Here is a 19,383-nt window from a genome sequence, read left to right on the forward strand (position 1 = left end):
ATAAGGGCATAGACAAAGTGGTGGCCACCGAACGAGTGAATCTTATCTTTGTTAAGCTAATCAGAGCCACTCATCAGACAATCATGATAGCATAGATGCATTGCCTAAAAGAATCAGGCCCACCCGAATCTGATATTCAAATGGGCACACATGCATATTCCATCAATTATTCATTTTCTACGGAATTGTCTCAACAGCCCAACGCGTGAGACACGCCATCTACAGGCTACCGACAGCCCATGAGTGGTTCTATGTTTCACACGCGTGGCACTCGTATGGTTGGAAACCGAGTAGAACGCTCTTCACTTGTGTCTATAAGTATAGACCTCAAACTGTCTTTTCCTGCATATCCCAATGGCTCTCATCTCTTCAAAAAACCCATCATTTCTCATCTTCTTCGTTATCTTGTTTTCCTTCCTTTTCCCATCTTCTGTCTTTGCAACTACTCAAAAATGCATTCGAGAACACTTCTCTGCCTTGCTTCACTTAAAGAATGGCTTTCACTTTTCTTCCTACAGCCTCTCTACTCTCTCCTCATGGAATTCAAACAATACCGATTGCTGCTCTTGGGAAGGCATCACGTGTGATGGAGCAACTGGTCACGTGATCACACTCGACCTTAGTAACCTGGGTATCTCTGGTCGGATTGATTCTGAAAGCCTCTTTCGTCTTCGGAGCCTCCAGAGGCTCAACCTCGCTTACAATGAGTTTGCTGCCTCTCCAATCCCTCCTGGGTTTGACAAGCTCACCAGTTTGACCCATCTCAACCTCTCTTCTTTGAGATTCTATGGCCAAATCCCGCTGGAAATCTCCCGCTTGACCAGTTTGGTTTCTTTTGATCTTTCTTACACTTACTATAGAAATGATTCTAGATTTCTACCCCTGAAACTCGAAAACCCAAACATTGGAACACTCGTCCAGAACATGTCGAATCTGAGTGAACTGTATCTCTTCCGTGTAAATATCTCAGCACAGGGAAGTGAGTGGGGCCCAGCCTTATTCTTGTCACTCCCTCGTCTCCACAAGTTAAGCTTACAAGCTTGTGGTCTTTCAAGTTCCATCTATTCTTCCCTTTCACAGTTCCATTTCTTATCTGAACTTGACCTCAGCTCTAACAATCTCTCCTCTGCAGTGCCCAGCTTCCCAGGGAGTCTCCACAAGTTGATCTTACAAGGTTGTGACCTTTCAAGCTCCATCTATGCTTCCCTTTCACAGCTCCATTTCTTATCTGAACTCGACCTCAGCTATACCAATCTCTCCTCTGCAGTGCCCAGCTTCCCAGTGAGTCTCCACAAGTTGATCTTAAAAGGTTGTGACCTTTCAAGCTCCATCTATGCTTCCATTTCACAGCTCCATTTCTTATCTGAACTTGACCTCGCCTATACCAATCTCTCCTCTGCAGTGCCCAGCTTCCCAGGGAGTCTCCATAAGTTGATCTTAATAGATTGTGGTCTTTCAGGCTCCATCTTTTCTTCCCTTTCACAGCTCCATTTCTTATCTGAACTCAACCTCCACTATAACAATCTCTCCTCTGTCGTGCCCAGCTTCCCAGGGAGTCTCCGCAAGTTGATCTTACGAGATTGTGGTCTTTCAGGCTCCATCTTTTCTTCCCTTTCACAGCTCCATTTCTTATCTGAACTTGACCTCGGTCAAAACAATCTCTCTTCTGTGCTGCCCAACTTCATAGGGAACTTCTCTTCTTTCACGGTATTGCGCCTTAGAAGTTGCAGCCTGTCTGGATCCTTACCATCCTTCCTTGTGAACCTCAGCAAACTAGAGTACCTGGATCTTTCATTTAATAGTTTCAGCGGCCCAATTCCTTCTTCCTATGGAAACCAGCTTCTTAATCTCAAAGAGATCATCTTATGGAATAATTTGCTTAATGGGACCATTCCGTCATCATTGTTTTCACTCCCATCATTACAGTACCTGGATGTTGAAGGTAACAAGCTGGGTGGTCGGCTTGACATTGTCCACAATGCCTCTTCTAGACAGTTGGAGGTCATTTATTTGAATCGCAACAACTTCCATGGAATGGTGCCGAGCTTTATCTTTAAACTTACGAAGCTTAGAATCATTTCCCTTTCTTTCAACAATTTTAGTGGTGTTGTGGAGCTAGAATCATTTCAAACCCTCAAGAACCTCTCAATTCTTGATCTGTCAGACAACGACTTGTCAATCAAAGACGGTGGTGGTAATTCCAACAGTATCTCCTTCCCCCAAATCAGTTCGCTATCCTTGCGTTCTTGCAACATTAGCAAATTTCCAAATTTGTTACAAAATCAAGAGCAGATGGGATATCTAGATCTTTCCAACAATAGAATCACTGGTGGATACCCAAATGGATATGGAAGGTTGGGAATGGGACTTTATACTATTTAAATCTTTCTCGCAATGCTCTTCGGAGAATAGAACCACCATTTCTCCATGTTTCGTTCAGTGACCACATTGCTCTCGACCTTAGCTTCAACAAACTAGAAGGCTCACTTCCGATCCCACCACCCTCCACTTCTTTCTTCTCTCTTTCAAACAATAGTTTTAGTGGTGAAATCCCTGTGTCAATTTGCAACATAACATCCCTTGAAGCACTCGATCTATCCAGAAATCGGTTCAGTGGTTGGATTCCACAATGTCTAGGTGAAGTCAGTGATGGCCTCAAGGTGCTAAATCTCCAGGGGAATGCATTTAGCGGAACCTTGCTTCAAACATTTAAAAAGGGATGCAATCTACAAACCATTGATCTCAGCGAAAATCAATTAGAAGGTCAAGTGCCAAGGTCTTTGGCTAATTGTACAATGTTGGAGGTATTAAATCTTGGAAACAATCAAATAAATGATGCCTTTCCTTCATGGGTGGAAGCTTTGTCCCAGTTGCGTGTTCTTGTCTTGAAATCTAACAAATTTTATGGCCGGATCACACTTCCACTATCAAATCAGAGCTTTCAAAATTTGCAAATCATTGACCTCTCTTCTAATAGGTTTATGGGTGTTTTGTCATCAAATATTTTTCTGAGCTGGAAGGCAATGATAGTGGAGGACAAATCTCAATCTAAGTTCCTTGGTAGAAGCCTAAATTCATCACGGAGTGAGGTATACTATCAAGACACGGTGACAGTTGTGATCAAAGGATTAGAAAGGGAATTGACAAAGATCCTAACTATCTTCACAGCAATTGATCTCTCCAACAACTCTTTTCAGGGGGATATTCCAGAATCTATAGGGATTCTCAAGTCGCTCCGTCTGCTCAATTTATCAGGCAATGGTTTCACGGGCCAAATTCCAACATCACTTGAGAACCTAAGGGTGCTCGAGTCGTTGGATCTCTCACGGAACAATATCTCAGGGGAGATTCCTTGGCAGCTGACAAAGTTAACGTTCCTCTCCACGTTGAACCTTTCACAGAACCAGCTCGTGGGAAGCATACCACAAATTAAACAGTTTTCCACATTCACAGATAAATCCTTCGCAGGAAATTTGGGATTATGTGGACCTCCACTATTGAGAAAATGCATTTCAACACCATCAGTAATGCTGACGTTTGAAGAAACAGCTTCAGAACTGGATTGGAAATTCATGTGGATCGGATTTGGAGTCGGATATGGAGTAGGAATGGGAGTTCTTTGCTGGGCCCTGACATTATGGGCAACGGGAAGGAAAGAATACAATAAATTTATAGATAGGATGTTTTTGTTGATTTTTTCCTCCACTTTATTTTCTTTAAAGCGATGACTGTAAGTAGATTTGGAGTCGGGTATAGAGTAATGAATGGTGTGGAAAACATGGTCTACAGATCGCGAAGTGTGCTTCCTCGGGAGGTGAAGGGGCTGCTGACTTTGGATAATGCGGTCTTGGGTTTGGTCTCTGTTTTTTTTTTCTTGGCTGGGGTTTCTCCCTGTAGTAGCTTTGTAGCTTTGTCGTGGTTTGTAGTTTTGGTTTGTTTGGGATGATTGGTTTTCGTCTGACGAGTTCTCTGGGCTTGATTAGGCAGTCGAACGGACGTGGTTTTGTAAGTGTTGTCTTTAGTTTGTAGCGTCCGGTCTGTTTTGTGAAGGTGGCTCATGGATGCAGCTCTTGGTTAGGTTGCATGCTAAGATCGCTGAAGGTTCATCACAGTTAGGTTGCTTTCAGGGCTCTTCATGGCTCATGACTTGTTGGAGAAATGTTCAGGTACACAGGGCATTGGATTGTGGTGGTTGGATTTGTTTGTTCCAGCGTTGTCTTCGTTTGGATTTTGTTGTTATTGTTGTTGTTGTTGTTGTTGTGGGGTATATTGTTGGCCCTTATCTAAGATTGTATACGGTTGTTTTCTATATCAATAAAATTACAGGTGATATATTCTCACCTCTTGGATTTTTTAAAAAAAAAAAAAAAAAAAAAAAGTGAGAAAAAAAAGAGAAAAAAGAAAAAGAAAAGGGAAGAAAAAAAAAAGATAAAACAGGGGCCTAACTGATGGAAGTTATTTACTTATCTGTCATATATACTGATGATTGTGTCTGGGGACGCGGATTAGCTACAATAGCGACACCGGCTACTGAAGTGACGTGACCATGTTTTGTGGGCCCCACTACGATATACGTGTTGTATTCACACCATTCGGAGAGATCATTTTAGGGAAGAGGAATGAGGCACATCCGAATCTTAAATGAACCCCACCACACTTCCCTGTAAAACTTCTCGGCACCACAGAAGTTTTCGATCAAGCTGATATTCGTTTTTTTTCCTGTTATTCCATGTCTTTTTTAACTTATAAACAGGGTTGGATCTCAAATAAACATCATGGTGGGCCCTACTGAAAGTTTCAATGGTGGGTGTCACTGTCCCCACTGTTTTCTATGCTGGGCTTCAGCTGAGCTTTGGATCTGCCTTATTCTTTTGATCATGCCCTAAGATAATATCTCCAAATATATGGACCGCGTGGATAAAACACATACATCATGGTGGGGCCAGAGAATGTGGTGACGTCACTTCAGTAGCGAATTAGTTACTGCTGGGTTCAGTAGCTAATCTGCGTCCTGTGTCTGGATGATTTTTTTGCGGTGGAATGATTCAACTGATTGAAATGATGTTCTGACGAATCAACAAATAAAGGGGTCTTGGCCTGGTTTGGGTTCCAACGTATTGAGAACTATAAAAGGGAGATGGGAAGGCGAAGATGTGCTGCATTTTATTGTTGTTGTTTGGCCCTAGTTATCTTGCTATTCTCATGTTGTGGGAGAAGCAAACTCTGATGTTTAAACCATCATTTACATGGTAAGAACATTAAACGGCCTTGTGATTGTCTTATATATATATATATATATATATATATATATATATATATATATATATATATATATATATATATTTGTGCTCAGGCTTGGGCCTGTTGGGCTTAAGCTTAAGCAGTGCTCGGGCCTTGTGTCTTAAATGAAAGGGCCTGTCGTAGCTTGACTTGGCCCAAACCTGGCTCATTGCCACCCCTTAACTTATAGTGCACCTAGTTGCATCGGTTCATTTGGATAGTGGGATCGTACAATCCTTTTTTTTTTTTTTTTTTTTGGGGTTAGCTTGTTAGTACACACCCATGTCAGTACACAAACTCCATGTTAGCCACCCCCGCTAGGGATGGGATCGTACAATCTAAATTTTCTGTTGAGTTCGGAACACATTTCATGGACTATCATGCAACAACTATGCTGATGGGATGATCCAATCCATCCTTAATTTTGGAAATGTTGGGTCCTAAAAATAGATGGATTAAATTGTTATTTGAACGTTATTTTTGTGTAAATGATCTTGGCCATCTATATTATAAGAGTCATTGATCAAATGGTTAATATTTATTGGATTGGTGTACTGTTTGTACAGTTGCCCATCAAATGTGCATTGAACTTAATGAACAGTATAGATTAATGCATTGAACTGTTCAAGTATCTGAATGCAACTAGGAGCACTATAACTATGGTGTTGTCGGAGTGTTGGATCATTTCTCAAAGACCGGTGAAATTTTGCACAGCTGCGTTACTAATAGGCTGGGTTTAGGCTAGACCAAGCTCTGTCTAAATCTGGCCTATATTGCTCAATGGAAGTTTAAACCCGGCTTAAGCCCGCCACCGGTTATAATACTCCAGCTCGAGCCCAGCCCAGAGTATTGATAAAGGGCCCGGCCTGAGCCTGAGCTCGTGATAGCGACTGTTAAAAAAAATGTGGGGCCCACACGACGAATGGATCGGGTCAACCCCGTCAACTAAATTGTGCACTTGGATATTTGGCCATGGGGCTAAACATCAGCCCAAATGAAATTTTAGGTGGGCCACACCTAAGTTTATTGCAAATTCATTGGATAGAGCATCCAAACGCCCCCTCTTCCGAAATATTCTAGAGAGAGAGGGAGAGAGAGAGCTCTTACAGTTTCTGTAGAAAGAAGTGCCTGAAGCTCTCTATGTTTATTTTTTAACATAGAGTTTCAACACAGGTAAGTGGTAGATCCACTACAAAAAATATAGTTATTAGGGGCGTTTTTATCACAGGCGGCCACAACAAACCGCCACTGTAGATGAAACAAGGGGCGTTTTTACGTGGACGCCCGTGTACAAAACGGGCCACCGCCGCTGATTTGAAATTAAAAAAAAAAACCCCAAAACGCGCGCCCTAACCCCGAATCCAAAACAGCGCCCTATCCCCAAATGTCCAAAACACGCGCCTTCTTCCAAATCCATCGCGCCTTCTTCTCCCACCTCTTTTCTACCAAAACCCTCTCCCCTCTTCTCTCCTCCCCTGCAATAACCTACCGAAAGTCTCTCTCTCTCTCTCTATCCCTCTCATTCCTACAGCCCACGCATCCCATCTCTCTCTCTCTCTCTCTCTCTCTCTATCCCTCTCATTCCTATAGCCCACGCATCCCATCTCTCTCTCTCTCTCTCTCTCTCTCTGTGGTCGTGCAACTATCTTCCTTGTGGCTATGCAACCAACACCCGTCTGGTGAAAATCCACTAGTGAAACAGAGGGTTTCTTCCCCAAATCACAGAGGGTTTCTCCCCGAAATCCAGATCTATGGCTCAATGACAGATCCTTGCGTGTCTTGTACCACGGAGGTGAGATTTCTTTCTTGATTCTTATGAAGGGAATAAAAAAGGGCAGGTATCAACCTTAGCAGGCGTAAAAAAAGCATGGTCATGGTCATCTGAATTTGATCCCTATGTGAAGGACATTAAAGAGTAGGTGAGAAGAAAAGGGTTCTATAAAACCCATTGAATGGAGTCATCAACCATGGTCGCATCTACTCACAGCGGTGAAAGAACAACAAGGCTTTCAATAGGGGACACCATCCAGAGGCTACTGGCGCTGGTACTGAAGATCGGCAGTGTGATGTAGAGCGGGTCGCAGACAGTTTCATGGCCAAGATGGATCAGAAAAGGCCCGGTCGACGACAGAAGTGATCCGGACCATCGGACCTTAGATCGGGCGTATCTCGCAATCCGGAATGAGTTATCTGACGTAAAATATATGATTTTGGGGTAGAACGAGCTACTTTAGCCAACCAACCCCGCTATGCCAGGTTGCGCAGCCCGGAATTGTGAAAAATCCCTTGATCGATGGTCGTTTCCCTGTTTTAATTTCGTTTTTACTATAAATAGTAAGTTTTAGTTTGATTATAGCTCTTCATCCGTCGGGCTTTAGGAGTTGCGCCCAACATGAAAAGAGCTTAGAATAATTAGGAGAACGGTTTGGTGAAGCCAAATAGGACACTTACTATTTTTGGCCGAAAACCTTGCGCACTAGTAGACATCACGACCGTCTATAAATAGTAAGTTTACTATTTATAGTAAGTCGCGGATTCTAGGAGTTTGAGTTGTAGTTTGATTATGATTTCTTTCCCATTGCTTGATACCCTTATTTAAAGGGTTGTGAACTCATTTTTAATCATTCATCAATCAATTTCGAATTTATTAGAATTTATTTCTATTTTCTGCTTTCTTTCCTCGTGGATTCGAGAAGTCTCTGCGAGGAGTCCAGAGAAGTTCCGTGGATTCGGAATAGTTATCCTCTTGAGGAAGACGGTGCTCGACCTCACGTCCTCCCCTGCGTCACAGTGGTCGGCTATTTTCTTTTCTTTTTTTGAGGTTTTATGCCAACGTTAATGGCAGCCCATGCCGCTGCCACAATGGCGACCAATATCGAAGAAGAAGAGAGGAGAAGCTTTGGGTTGCAGCTAAACGAAAATGGCACAAAAAGCATGACCACAGTCATCTGAATCTAATCCTAGTGTGATAGATGACCATTACTACATGGTTGAGGAAGAAAACCCATTACAACTATAGCAGGTATCAACCTTATTTTTATTTTTTGTTTATAGGAGAGCTTTGATGGTGATTGATGCTTTTCTTGCTAGGCAAGATGTGTTTGAGCCTTAAGCTCAATGATAGAGATGTCATTTTTCAACATTGAGGTCTCAGGTTCAAAACCAGCTTACCTATCAAAATAATAATAATAATATTTATTATTATAGAAATTATCAATGGAAAGAATAATCTCAAACTGCTGAATGTTAAGATGCCATTTTTCAACATTGAGGTCCTTCAATATGATCAACAACAAGGTAGGCTGCATGCTTGCAAATATCTTTGACCTTTCTTCAGGAGTTTCTTCTCTCTCTCTCTCTCTCTCTCTCTCTCTCTCTCTCTCTCTCTCTCTCTCTCTCTCGTTTTCATTCTTTTAAAGATCTGCTGAATTTTTCTTCAGCAAATAATTTTTGCAATTATTTGTTAAACAATCATTTATATGTATTTTGTATGCTTGGAAGTTATCCAAAACGAAGTGGATTGGATGCACTCTGTGCAAATCACAACCTTTATATGAAACTGGAATTTGCTTAATGTTGTTCCTTTCTCTGTCCCAAACAATCTAGGATATGAGAAGGCTTGTTGATTGGAACAAGTCAAAGGGTAGGTGTTAATGTAGATGCACAACATTCTTATGATCTCAAACTATTTTGAGATATGTGACTGAGACTCACTAACACAACATCTGCACCATATACAAACCAATGTTTCAAAACCTAAACTAGAGGTCAACCCATTTCGTAAGCAGAAAGAAAATCAGGTGCAATAAAGATGTGAACCTAATGCATGAGATGGCCTAGATGCCTACAAATTTTTTTATATCCTAGGCTACGCTAATTCTTGGTATGTAAGCTATTAGTTTGATTCAATTTTCAGTTTCCTAGATGCATCGCTGAAACTTCCTGTTTGGTTCTTGTGGCCATTTACACACAGATGGACGGAGAGTTGTCAACCCAAAAGGACTGCAGTACTACAACAATCTCATCGATGAACTTGTCCTCCATGGTAATATCACCTTGAAACAATAACTTGATTCATCATTAGAAATGAATTTTGTTTTGCCTCGGTTATAGATCGAAGAATCCTTGGAGGAGCTTGCACCTACTTGTTGTTTATAGATGCAGACTCAAGTATTTATCATGTGTGTATGTGTGATATAAGATTGTTGTTTATAGATGTAGATGTATCCTTGACAATCCGTTATCTATCTGCCTCTAATCTATTTTCCCTTTTAGATTTTCTGAGTATGGTTGAAACATGATTTCTCTAAAAGCAATTCAGCTCACATTTGGTTATATTACATTTTCTATGGACCTTAATTCTGATTATTTTATTTTATTTTATTTTAAATGAACGTCCCTCATCTAGCTCTCCCTCTCTATGGTGCTTTTTTCTGATTTTGTTGCCAATTTTTCATGGCGTGTTGGAGGTGATCTCAATGTAATTCCTTCTTTTTTGTAAACTTGAGGCTGTAGAATAACACTGGATAAGGAAGTGGTGGCAATGATAATGATTTCAGCATTAAATGCATTTGGACACATGGAATGAGTGACAAGTCATATTCCTTTTCTTTTTCATGGTGTGTCTGCAGTGGTGGTAATGGTGATGATTTCAACATTAAACGCATTTAGGCACAAGCACATGGAATGAGACACAGGTCATATTTCTTTTCTGTTTAATTGTATGTCACCCCTCCACTACCCTTGTGGTTCTTTATTACGTCTCCCACATGCATCTGATTGCTTCAAATAGAAAGTAATGTCTACTCAATGTTTTTAGGACTAAATGTTGTCTTGGCTACCCATGCCCTTTTCTTTTATTGCATTTCCAAGCAATTCAGTCCACTACATTGCTTTTGGATGACTGAGTCTTTTAATAAATATTATGAGGCCTTGGCTTGCTGTTAAGAGTTCTCTAATTAAGACTTAAAGAGTCCTCTGGACAGTGCATAGTAATCATATTATAATACCGCAATAGTGAAGCAGTTTCTGCATAATGGAGTCCACCAGTTGTTTCATGTGGTCCCATGGCTGCGCTACAAAAAATGCATTTTGGGAGGACTAGGAATGAGAATTAGTTTGAGTTAAGAAACACTTTGTAAGATGGCTCATCTCGAGTGCATCCTATTTTTAGTTGTGTTTGGACTAAGCATTGAGGGCCATGATTGGGCGCCATGGTGTATCTATGATTAGGTCCACATAATAGTCTGGATCACCATGTGCAATATTTACTGCACTTTATATTGCTGCCTTGCTTGTTATATAATAGGTAATTTGCAATATGGATGCATACTTTTAAAGTACTGTGTTATATAATACCCACGTATTATAATGCATGCTGTAAAATTTTCTTGTTACTAAGAAATTGTCTCTGTTGCAGATATGTCCTCGATTGCTTTTATCGAGCCACTTCTAGTCATTGATTTTGTAACTCAACTCTTGAATAAAGATGTCTTAGCCAGACCATTGTCTGATGCTGATCGAGTGAAGGTCTTGTTTTCTTTTGCTTCTTCTATTTGGATATTGACAGCTTTCTTTTTTCTTTTTAGATAATTATTTTGACATATTTCAAAGAACTCAAGTGGGTTTTTCTTTTCCTTTCCTTTTTTCCTTTCTTTCTGGAAGACGACTCTGAAATGGCATTTGGTTGTTTTTGTTTCTTTGAATTTGGCTCTCCAATGCTAGAAAACGGTAACTTTCATTTTGGGTTTTGTTAATATTGTGCTACTTGTTGTCTTGATGAATGTTAGATTATTGGGTAATTCAAATTCTTGTCATTCAATCATAGATTTTTGATAGTTATGTAGATAGAAATTTGATAGTTAGATTGATGGAGATTTGATTGTAGGATTGCAATTATAGGAAAGGATTAGTCAGAATCAACAGGAATTTATGTAAAAGGATAAGTAAAGAATCATTAGGAATTTCTATTATCGGCGTTTCTCGAATCTATGAATAGCACTTGTTACATCCTTTTACCGGCGTTTCTAACGAAATTTACATGCACTTTTATCACTTCTCGTAGCGTTTTTATCGCTTTTAACCGGCGTTCGTACAATTTTTAGCGGCGCTTCGTAGAGTTTTTATCGGCAATCACAGAAGCGCCGGTAAAGTACAGTAAGCACCGCTAAAAATCGACTGTTTGCGGCGGCCGTTGAAAACGCGGTAGAAAGGGACGACCGCCGCTATGGCAACCGCCGGTAATTCTTATACCGGCGGTTTTTTGGACATTTAGGGGTAGTATTGACCGCCGGTAATGGTCATTTTTCTTGTACTGATCTCAGTTTGATCGGTGCTGAAAATGTTCTGTGGGCCCATCATAATATATGTGTTTTATCTACACCGTCCATCTATTTTGGATCATCATTTTAAGAGATGGGCCCGAAAATGTGTCTCAAGTGAACCCCACTACACAAAACAATAGTGCTTGACACCCACCGTTAAACAGCTCCTAAGGCCCACTGTAATGTTTGTTTTCCATCCAACTTGTTGATTAGATCACACAGATCTGGTTGAAGGGAAATGACAAATATCAACTTGATCCAAAACTTTTATGGCCCAAAAATAATTTAATGGTGGACGATTCAATCATCACCGTTTCTTATGGTGTGGTCCAACTGAAATTTGGATTTTTCTGATTTTTGAAATATTGTCCTGGAATGAGCTGACAAAATAAATGGAAAGCATGGATAAAACATGTACATCTTTCAAATGTATACTTTCATTTTAGGGTAGACTGAAATATTCGCAGAAGCCGAAGCATCTTTCCAATGTATACTCTCATTTTCTAATGCGGCAAGTGGGCCCATGATTTCATAATCTAAACCGTTACTTTATATATTAAACCCTAACATGTCGGGCCGGGCCGGGCTTACAGGCTTTTAAACATCTTCATCCAAGCCCAGCCCAATTATCAAACGGGCTTGATTTTAAAATCCAGCCCAACTGTTAGGCCTGAACCCCAGCCTAAGCCTGGCCCAATGCAGGCCAGGCCCAGAAGCTCGCAAACCAGCCCAGCCAATTGACACCCCTAGTTATGAGCGATGAATATTGGGAAGAATTGAATGAAAGAGTGAAAATCTCGGTTCAATTATGTTTGGCGAATGACGTCCTCTGTAAAATCCTTGATCAAAATACCACCGCAAGGCTTTGAGTGAATTTAGATAGCTTGTACATGATGAAATCACTCTCAACTACCTGTATTTGAGGAAGTAATTCTAAACCTAAAGCTGATAAAAGGAGATTGATCTTAATGATCACATCAGCGTATTTAATTAAATATTATGCAAATTAATGAGTGTGGAAGTGAAGATTATCAAGGAAGATCAAGCCTTAATTCTATTGAGATCTCTTTTAGATTCTTACGATAGCTTCTTAGACACTAGACCATAGATGTTGAGATTGTTATCTCAGCCCTTTAGTCGAAATAGTTGAGAAAAAATAGTAGTGGTGGTAGTTCTTCTATAGATGTATTAGGGGAAGGAATTCTAAGTGAGAGATATGAAACTCGCGATCATGGTCTAAATCTCAGGGCAAGAGAAAGACAAAGTGTTGGAATTGTGGGAGACAGGGACATATGAAGGAGGATTGTCGGAATCCTAAAGCCTAAAAGTGAGATGAAGCAGATGAAGTGCCAAAGAAGACCAATGCATCGAAATTGAGTGAGGATGTGTACACTAGTGATATGGATGGTGTCCAAATGGAATGGACGGTGCTGATTAGCCCCACCACCCCTGTGGGACCCATTCCAGGGTGGTGTGCATGTGTAGCAAACGTGCACGCGAGGTGCACCAGATCTGTCAAAACGGTCAGAACGTGTTGACCGAAATTTTCCAAATAAAGAGAGCATTCTGCTCCCGCCTGCGGGCGTTTAAAAAAAAAAAAAAAAAACAGAGGGCGTCCGTCTGCTGCGAATGTGGCCCACCGTCGTACCCACGTGCACGATCCGAACCGTCCATCGTGTGCGCATCGTGAGGCTGATCCCTCCATTATTTCACACAAAGACGAGCACTGGTGTGACCACAAATCCAGTCGCTTACGGGCTGAGAAAAACCAATATTTCCAAAAAAGGAAACTGTTCTCCTTGCCACAAGGGCAATCCGCGTGAAAACTATCCCCTTTCCAATCTCAGCCGTCCGTTCTAGAGCAATCCTAGCCCTACGAAGCTAGGGTTTCTTGCAAATAGAGAGAGAGACCGCACCAACTCCGGGTTTTTCCCAAAAACGGCTGTTCCCTTCCAAACTCAAACCCACCGCCCGAAGCTCTCCCAAGCTTCGAAAATCCTTGTCTACAAGCTTCCTAGGGTCCCCACGAACAGTCTGAAGAAGGCGGATTGGAGGAAGAAACTCCCGTTTGACATCCGCCATTAACAGCGGTCTCCTTCCTCGTCGATAAACAGCCGCTGTTGAGTTGTGTGGCCGCTAGATTTTCGTCAGGTGGGCCTCCTGAAGCTCATCCAATCACAACTGATCGTCCCAAAGCTGATCAGGGACTGTTGTGGTGGAGCTCCAATCGAGACAGCGTGCAACGGGCCATTGTTAGTGGGTGCCGCACCCCACTGACCCGACCAAGTCCGGTCTAAACTGGGCGTCTCCAACTGGAAAATAAGAAGAAGAAAGAAAAGAAATAAGAGGAGAAACAGAGAGAGAAGAAAAACAGAGAAAGAAAATGAAAGGAGGAAGAATCAGAGTGAGGGAGATGCGTGGAGAACGAGTTGCTGCCTCACTGCACTCAAAAATCTGGAACCCGTCAGGTTTCATTTGCCGTAGCTGCAGCTGAGTCAAGTCGACTCAGCTGGCAACAAAGCAGGCCAGGTATCTCGTAGTCTCCCTCGTCTTCTTACCACCCAACAGTACATTGCTGTTGGAGTCATTACCGGTTGGAGGTGGGAATCAGAACTGGGCTGAGCCGGGACTGAACAGTGCTGACCGCAAACCACCTTCAGATGGCTGTTGTCGGGACTGAACGGTGCTGTGATTTGAGGCTGATTTGGGTCCTCAGCTGGGCCACGGTTTGAAGCAAAACCAGCCTCCAGCTGGGCTCAAAACGGCTTTTCAAATGGGCCATGGAACTAGGCCTTCATCGGGCCATGATTTGGGCTGAAAAACCTCCTTCAGCTGGCCCAAACCTGGTGTGGAAACAGGACTTTTGTGGGCTATGAATTGGGCTGCAAATCCAGCTCGAAACGGGCTGAAACTAGCCCTGAAAATCTGGGCTCAAACGACATCAGATGGGCCGCACCTGAGATGGAGCTCACTGGGCCACACCGAGCCCAATGCTGTGGGCCCCATAAGTTCTGGAACAGCCATGCTGGGCCAAAAAAGGCCCAGCATTAGGTATCAGCAAAGGGAACGAATCTGGCCCAGCTATCCAACTCCCTAGACCACTTTTGGGCCCCAGGTTTGGGCTGAGTCCAACCTAGTCTATGGGCTGGCTTTTGGCGTTGCATCTGGGTTGAAACCAGGTCCAGTTTGGGCCTTAGTGATGAGCAATTCTAGGCCCAATTTGGCCCTTGGTTAGACAAAATTTTGGGCCCAAATTGGGGCCATTTGTTGGACAGGAATCTGGTGGGTCTGATCACTCTAGTGCAGCCCAAATAACCTCATTCATGGGTGACGCAAGGGAGGACGTGAGGTCGAGCACCATCTTCCTCAAGAGGATAACTATTCCGAATCCACGGAACTTCTCTGGACTCCTCACAGAGACTTCTCGAATCCACGAGGAAAGAAAGCAGAAAATAAAAATAAATTTTAATAAATTCGAAATTGATTAATGAATAATTGATAATCCCTAATGTGTCTCCTTACACCATTAATATAGAAAAAAATAAACTAAAATTCGTAATTACCAAAAATAGCAAAATTCTAATTCTAATAAAAATCCTAATTCTAATAAAATTCTTCTAAGGCCTAATTTCTAAAAATAAAAATTGCAAATAAACTTTCTCTAGAAGAGTCCTAGTATAACTAAAAGTTATTTTTAAAAGGAAAGAAAATTTGAAACTCTAAAAAATATTAAAAAAATCAGAATTACTAAAAATAGTAAATTTTTCCTAAAAATTCGTTTTTGAGCTGAAAGCACGTGTTTTCTGACGAAACGGACAAATGCAACCCACTTTGTGGGTCAGTTCACCTCGGATGACCCATTTTAGTAAAGATTGATAGGTTGTGCGCCCCGTAACGATACCCGGATCAAAAGTTATGGTCAATTCATGGTCCATCTTCTTTTGACTCAACCATGCTAGGAACGTGTCTATGATAGGTTCTACATCAGACCCCTCCACTTGAAAAAAACTCGTCCTTGAGTTACGCAAGAGACTTGGCACATGAGTCTGAGATAACTTCTGACGCCGATATTCATTAGCCCTTTTTTTTGTACTTTGCATTAAACTCTTGAGCCGACACAATACATATACTCATGCTTTCCTTGACTTGACTAATATCGATTAATTCCTTCACATCTGTCTTCAAGATTTTATATTTTTTCTGATAATGTGGGCAATTAGACAGATTTGCCCCTGAGACGGGATCAACGTGATTTTGTATATCTCGTATGGGAGGTAATTTATTAGGGAGTTCATCGAGCACAACCCCCTTAAACTCTTGCGATACTGGTTCCAAATCTTTTAAGATATTCACAGGCTCCACATATTTTTTCTCTTCAACTAATGCACATATATCTCTCGTGTCCTCAGATTGTTTAACAAAGACTTGTTCAGTCATGAGAGATTGTCCCTCCACTTTAAAAGTCTTGAGTTGGTTCACTGTTCCCATAGGGGTCACATGTTCGCCACTGATGAATTCTGTGGTCTGTTGTAACTCCATTATGACTCGGTCACCTCTCGCCGACAAATAATAGGATTTCTCTGTATAACCCATTAATGATTGGTTATCTTGCCAATAATTTTGATTTTGTTGGAATAATACCTGATCGTAATTGGTAGGGAAGAATCGCATGCACAATAACTTCTTCATCCGCGACCACATGCGGATTGACGCCTTCATCCGTCTCGTCCGCTCGAGTTGAAGTTGTTCCCACAAATCTGAAGCTCTGCCTGTCAACTTGTAGGCCACGAGTTTAACTTTCTTTTCTTCTACGATATTCATGTAGTCAAAGAAACGTTCGACTTCAAGCAACCAATCGAGGAAGTCCTTGAAGTAGAATTGGCCATTAAAACTAGGAAAATTGACTTTCATCTTGAATTCTTGATTCATCTTGTGGTTCACTAATAGTATCGTCCTACGATCAGTATAATTATGAATTCCAGCAATTGTTAGTGGTGGATCACCACCATGAACACAAATCTGCCCTAGGGCCTCCGCCAAACGATCAATGGAAGCCTGCAGCCCTTGCATGGCTTGGCGATTCTCTCGCCATGCTGCTCTGAAAGCTGCCACCATTAAAGGTAAATTTCCTGGAGCACCGCCCATAGGATTGTTGCCTGACCCGTCGTTAGAAGCCATCAATCCGAGGAGAAACCTCGCTCTGATACCAAACTGATGCAGGGGAAGACGTGAGGTCGAGCACCGTCTTCCTCAAGAGGATAACTATTCCGAATCCACAGAACTTCTCTGGACTCCTCACAGAGACTTCTCGAATCCACGAAGAAAGAAAGCAGAAAATAGAAATAAATTCTAATAAATTTGAAATTGATTAATGAATAATTGATAATCCCTAATGTGTCTCCTTACACCATTAATATAGAAAAAAATAAACTAAAATCCGTAATTACCAACAATAGCAAAATTCTAATTCTAATAAAAATCCTAATTCTAATAAAACTCTTCTAAGGCATAATTTCTAAAAATAAAAATTGCAAATAAACTTTCTCTAGAAGAGTCCTAATATAACTAAAAGTTATTTTTAAAAGGAAAGAAAATCTAAAACTCTAAAAAATATTTAAAAAATCAGAATTACTGAAAATAGTAAAATTTTTCTAAAAATTCGTTTTTGAGCTGAAAGCAAGCGTTTTCTGACGAAACGGACAGATGCGACCCACTTTGTGGGTTGGTTCACCTCGGATGGCCCATTTCAGTAAATATTGATAGGTTGTGCACCCCGTAACGATACTCGGATCAAAAGTTATGGTCAATTCATGGTCCATCTTCTTTTGGCTCAACCATGCTAGGAACGTGTCTATGACAGGTTCTACATCAATGGGACCCTTCAAACCCACACTAGACTCATTTTAGTGTTGCCATTGTTATCATTATTGAGATTACTAATATTAGATATGCATGACCTTTAGTAAATTATCTTCACCGATATTAGATATTATATATAGAGATTATTATTAGTAAATATTAGCATTTTATTTTATCATTATTAAAGGTCATCATTTATAGTAGAGCATACTATTTTTTTCCATTACAAAGATTATTAGTGTCATATTAACTAATATTAATTATATTATTACCATAAAATTATTAATATTTTTAACATTAGTAAATATTTATCATTTTCCTTATGGGGTTAGTATAATACTTGTTAATATAATTATTAGTATTAGTTCTTAGTATATTATCATTAGTGAATATCCTATTATCATTACTTGTATTATTTAAGAGATTATTAGTCATTATAAGAATATTAGATGATGTCAGTATATTTAAATATGAACTTGTGAACCATCATTATGGGTATGTTAGTTAATATAAATTATAACACTAATACTAATAGTCATCTTATAATTATTAAGATTAAATCATAACTAATACACCAATTAGAGTTCAAATCCTAGAATCTAAATTTAAGACTAAACCCTAAGATGAAAATCCAAATTTTATATTCAAAACTCTAAGATAAATAATTCAAACCTTAGGCTATGATCTTAAACCTAGCTAGTGCGTAGGACTTGGATCTAATTGTATATCTTGATTTATGATAGGATTTGATTTTAAGGGAACACATATTTCGTAGCGATGCTGGTAGACGATGCGAACTATGATGTAATGATTCTTCACCTTGAGCTTTCCATTTTCTCATTAGCTTAACTTATAGTATTTATTTTAATTTATAATTGATATCTCCATTTTATAATCACATATGTTAATTGTTGGAATTGAATTGTTATATTACATGCTTAATATTTATCCTGTATATTTATCTCACGCTTATGGATTATTTATGGATTGCTTATGTGACTTAAACTGGTACATCAGTGAGAAACCCTCACTCATGGATGTACACCCATACTTGGGATGTAACTCGATTGATGGTGATTGCAATGGACCTTCGATCTAGTGGTTAATGAGTAATGGTCTAAATGGATCATTGATGTGGGCCTACCATCCGGGGTTATTGTGTCCAATGGTTTTCAAGGATGGTCTTTTATCCCATGATTTTGATACTTGCCCTATGTGGCTTATCTTGATATTTACCTATGTGGCTTGTTTTGATATCGCCCTACGAGACTTTATTTTGGTATTTTCTCTATATGGGTTCGATGTTTTATTTCGTGCAACCAAGCGATGGTAAGCCCCATATACTGAATATGATAGGCCACTAGTTGATTAGGATCCATTAAACATCCTAAGGTAGTACCTTCATGAGCCAGGGATGATGGAATGAGACACTATACCTGAGGTGTCAGCCTACGCTAGGTTCTGAGCTCCCCGTAGTGACCTTTGAGCTTATTAAACTTGCTGGTTGTAAACGGACTAATAACGGTTGGGCTAATCATGCATTTTCATAGCATATAGTCTTTTTCGGGTGATTAATTCTCCTTGGGCGATCTATACTTTATGGTCTTTTCCGGGTGATTAAATTCTCCTTAAGCGATCTATGATTTTTTTCGGGTGATTAAATTTTCCTTCGGCGATGTATGTTTTATAGTCTTTTCTGGGTGATTAAATTCTCCTTGGGCAATGTATATATTATGGTCTTTTCTGGATAGCTGGTTCTCCTCAGGCGTACCTTTGTGTATTTTTCTAGGTGACTAGTTCTCTTAGGGCGATCCTTTATTTCGACAGCAGGATGTGCATCCCCAAGTCGATGATGCATTCACGCATACATGCATTTAATAAGACTGTATCATGTATTATTTTGCCATGTTTTTATAACTAT

General features: G+C 40.4%; 1 protein-coding gene and 1 long non-coding RNA gene across 2 annotated transcripts; both read left to right on the top strand.

Moving 5' to 3' along the window:
• Positions 1 to 354: 354 nt before the first annotated feature.
• Positions 355 to 4,228, top strand: LOC131255151 (receptor-like protein 7). The gene is made up of 3 exons (XM_058255848.1): positions 355 to 1,174; positions 1,460 to 2,001; positions 2,322 to 4,228. The coding sequence occupies exons 1-3, from the start codon at positions 355 to 357 to the stop codon at positions 3,726 to 3,728; spliced, it is 2,769 nt and encodes a 922-aa protein (XP_058111831.1). The 3' UTR covers positions 3,729 to 4,228.
• A 3,980-nt stretch (positions 4,229 to 8,208) lies between these two features.
• LOC131256471 (uncharacterized) lies at positions 8,209 to 11,020 on the top strand. The gene is made up of 3 exons (XR_009176832.1): positions 8,209 to 8,302; positions 9,254 to 9,977; positions 10,700 to 11,020. It is a non-coding gene; the product is annotated as an uncharacterized LOC131256471 (long non-coding RNA).
• Positions 11,021 to 19,383: the final 8,363 nt, after the last annotated feature.

The sequence above is a fragment of the Magnolia sinica genome, chromosome 9 (assembly GCF_029962835.1).
Source record: "Magnolia sinica isolate HGM2019 chromosome 9, MsV1, whole genome shotgun sequence".
NCBI classification, from domain to species: Eukaryota; Viridiplantae; Streptophyta; class Magnoliopsida; order Magnoliales; family Magnoliaceae; genus Magnolia; species Magnolia sinica.

Bases quoted from the DNA above. Each gene is read 5' to 3' on its own strand.
- LOC131255151 (XM_058255848.1), top strand. From the start codon at position 355: ATGGCTCTCATCTCTTCAAAAAACCCATCATTTCTCATCTTCTTCGTT. The intron at 1,175-1,459 runs GTTGTGACCTTT...GTGGTCTTTCAG, and splicing joins CCACAAGTTGATCTTACAAG to GCTCCATCTTTTCTTCCCTT. The intron at 2,002-2,321 runs GTCATTTATTTG...TTCCAACAATAG, and splicing joins CCTCTTCTAGACAGTTGGAG to AATCACTGGTGGATACCCAA.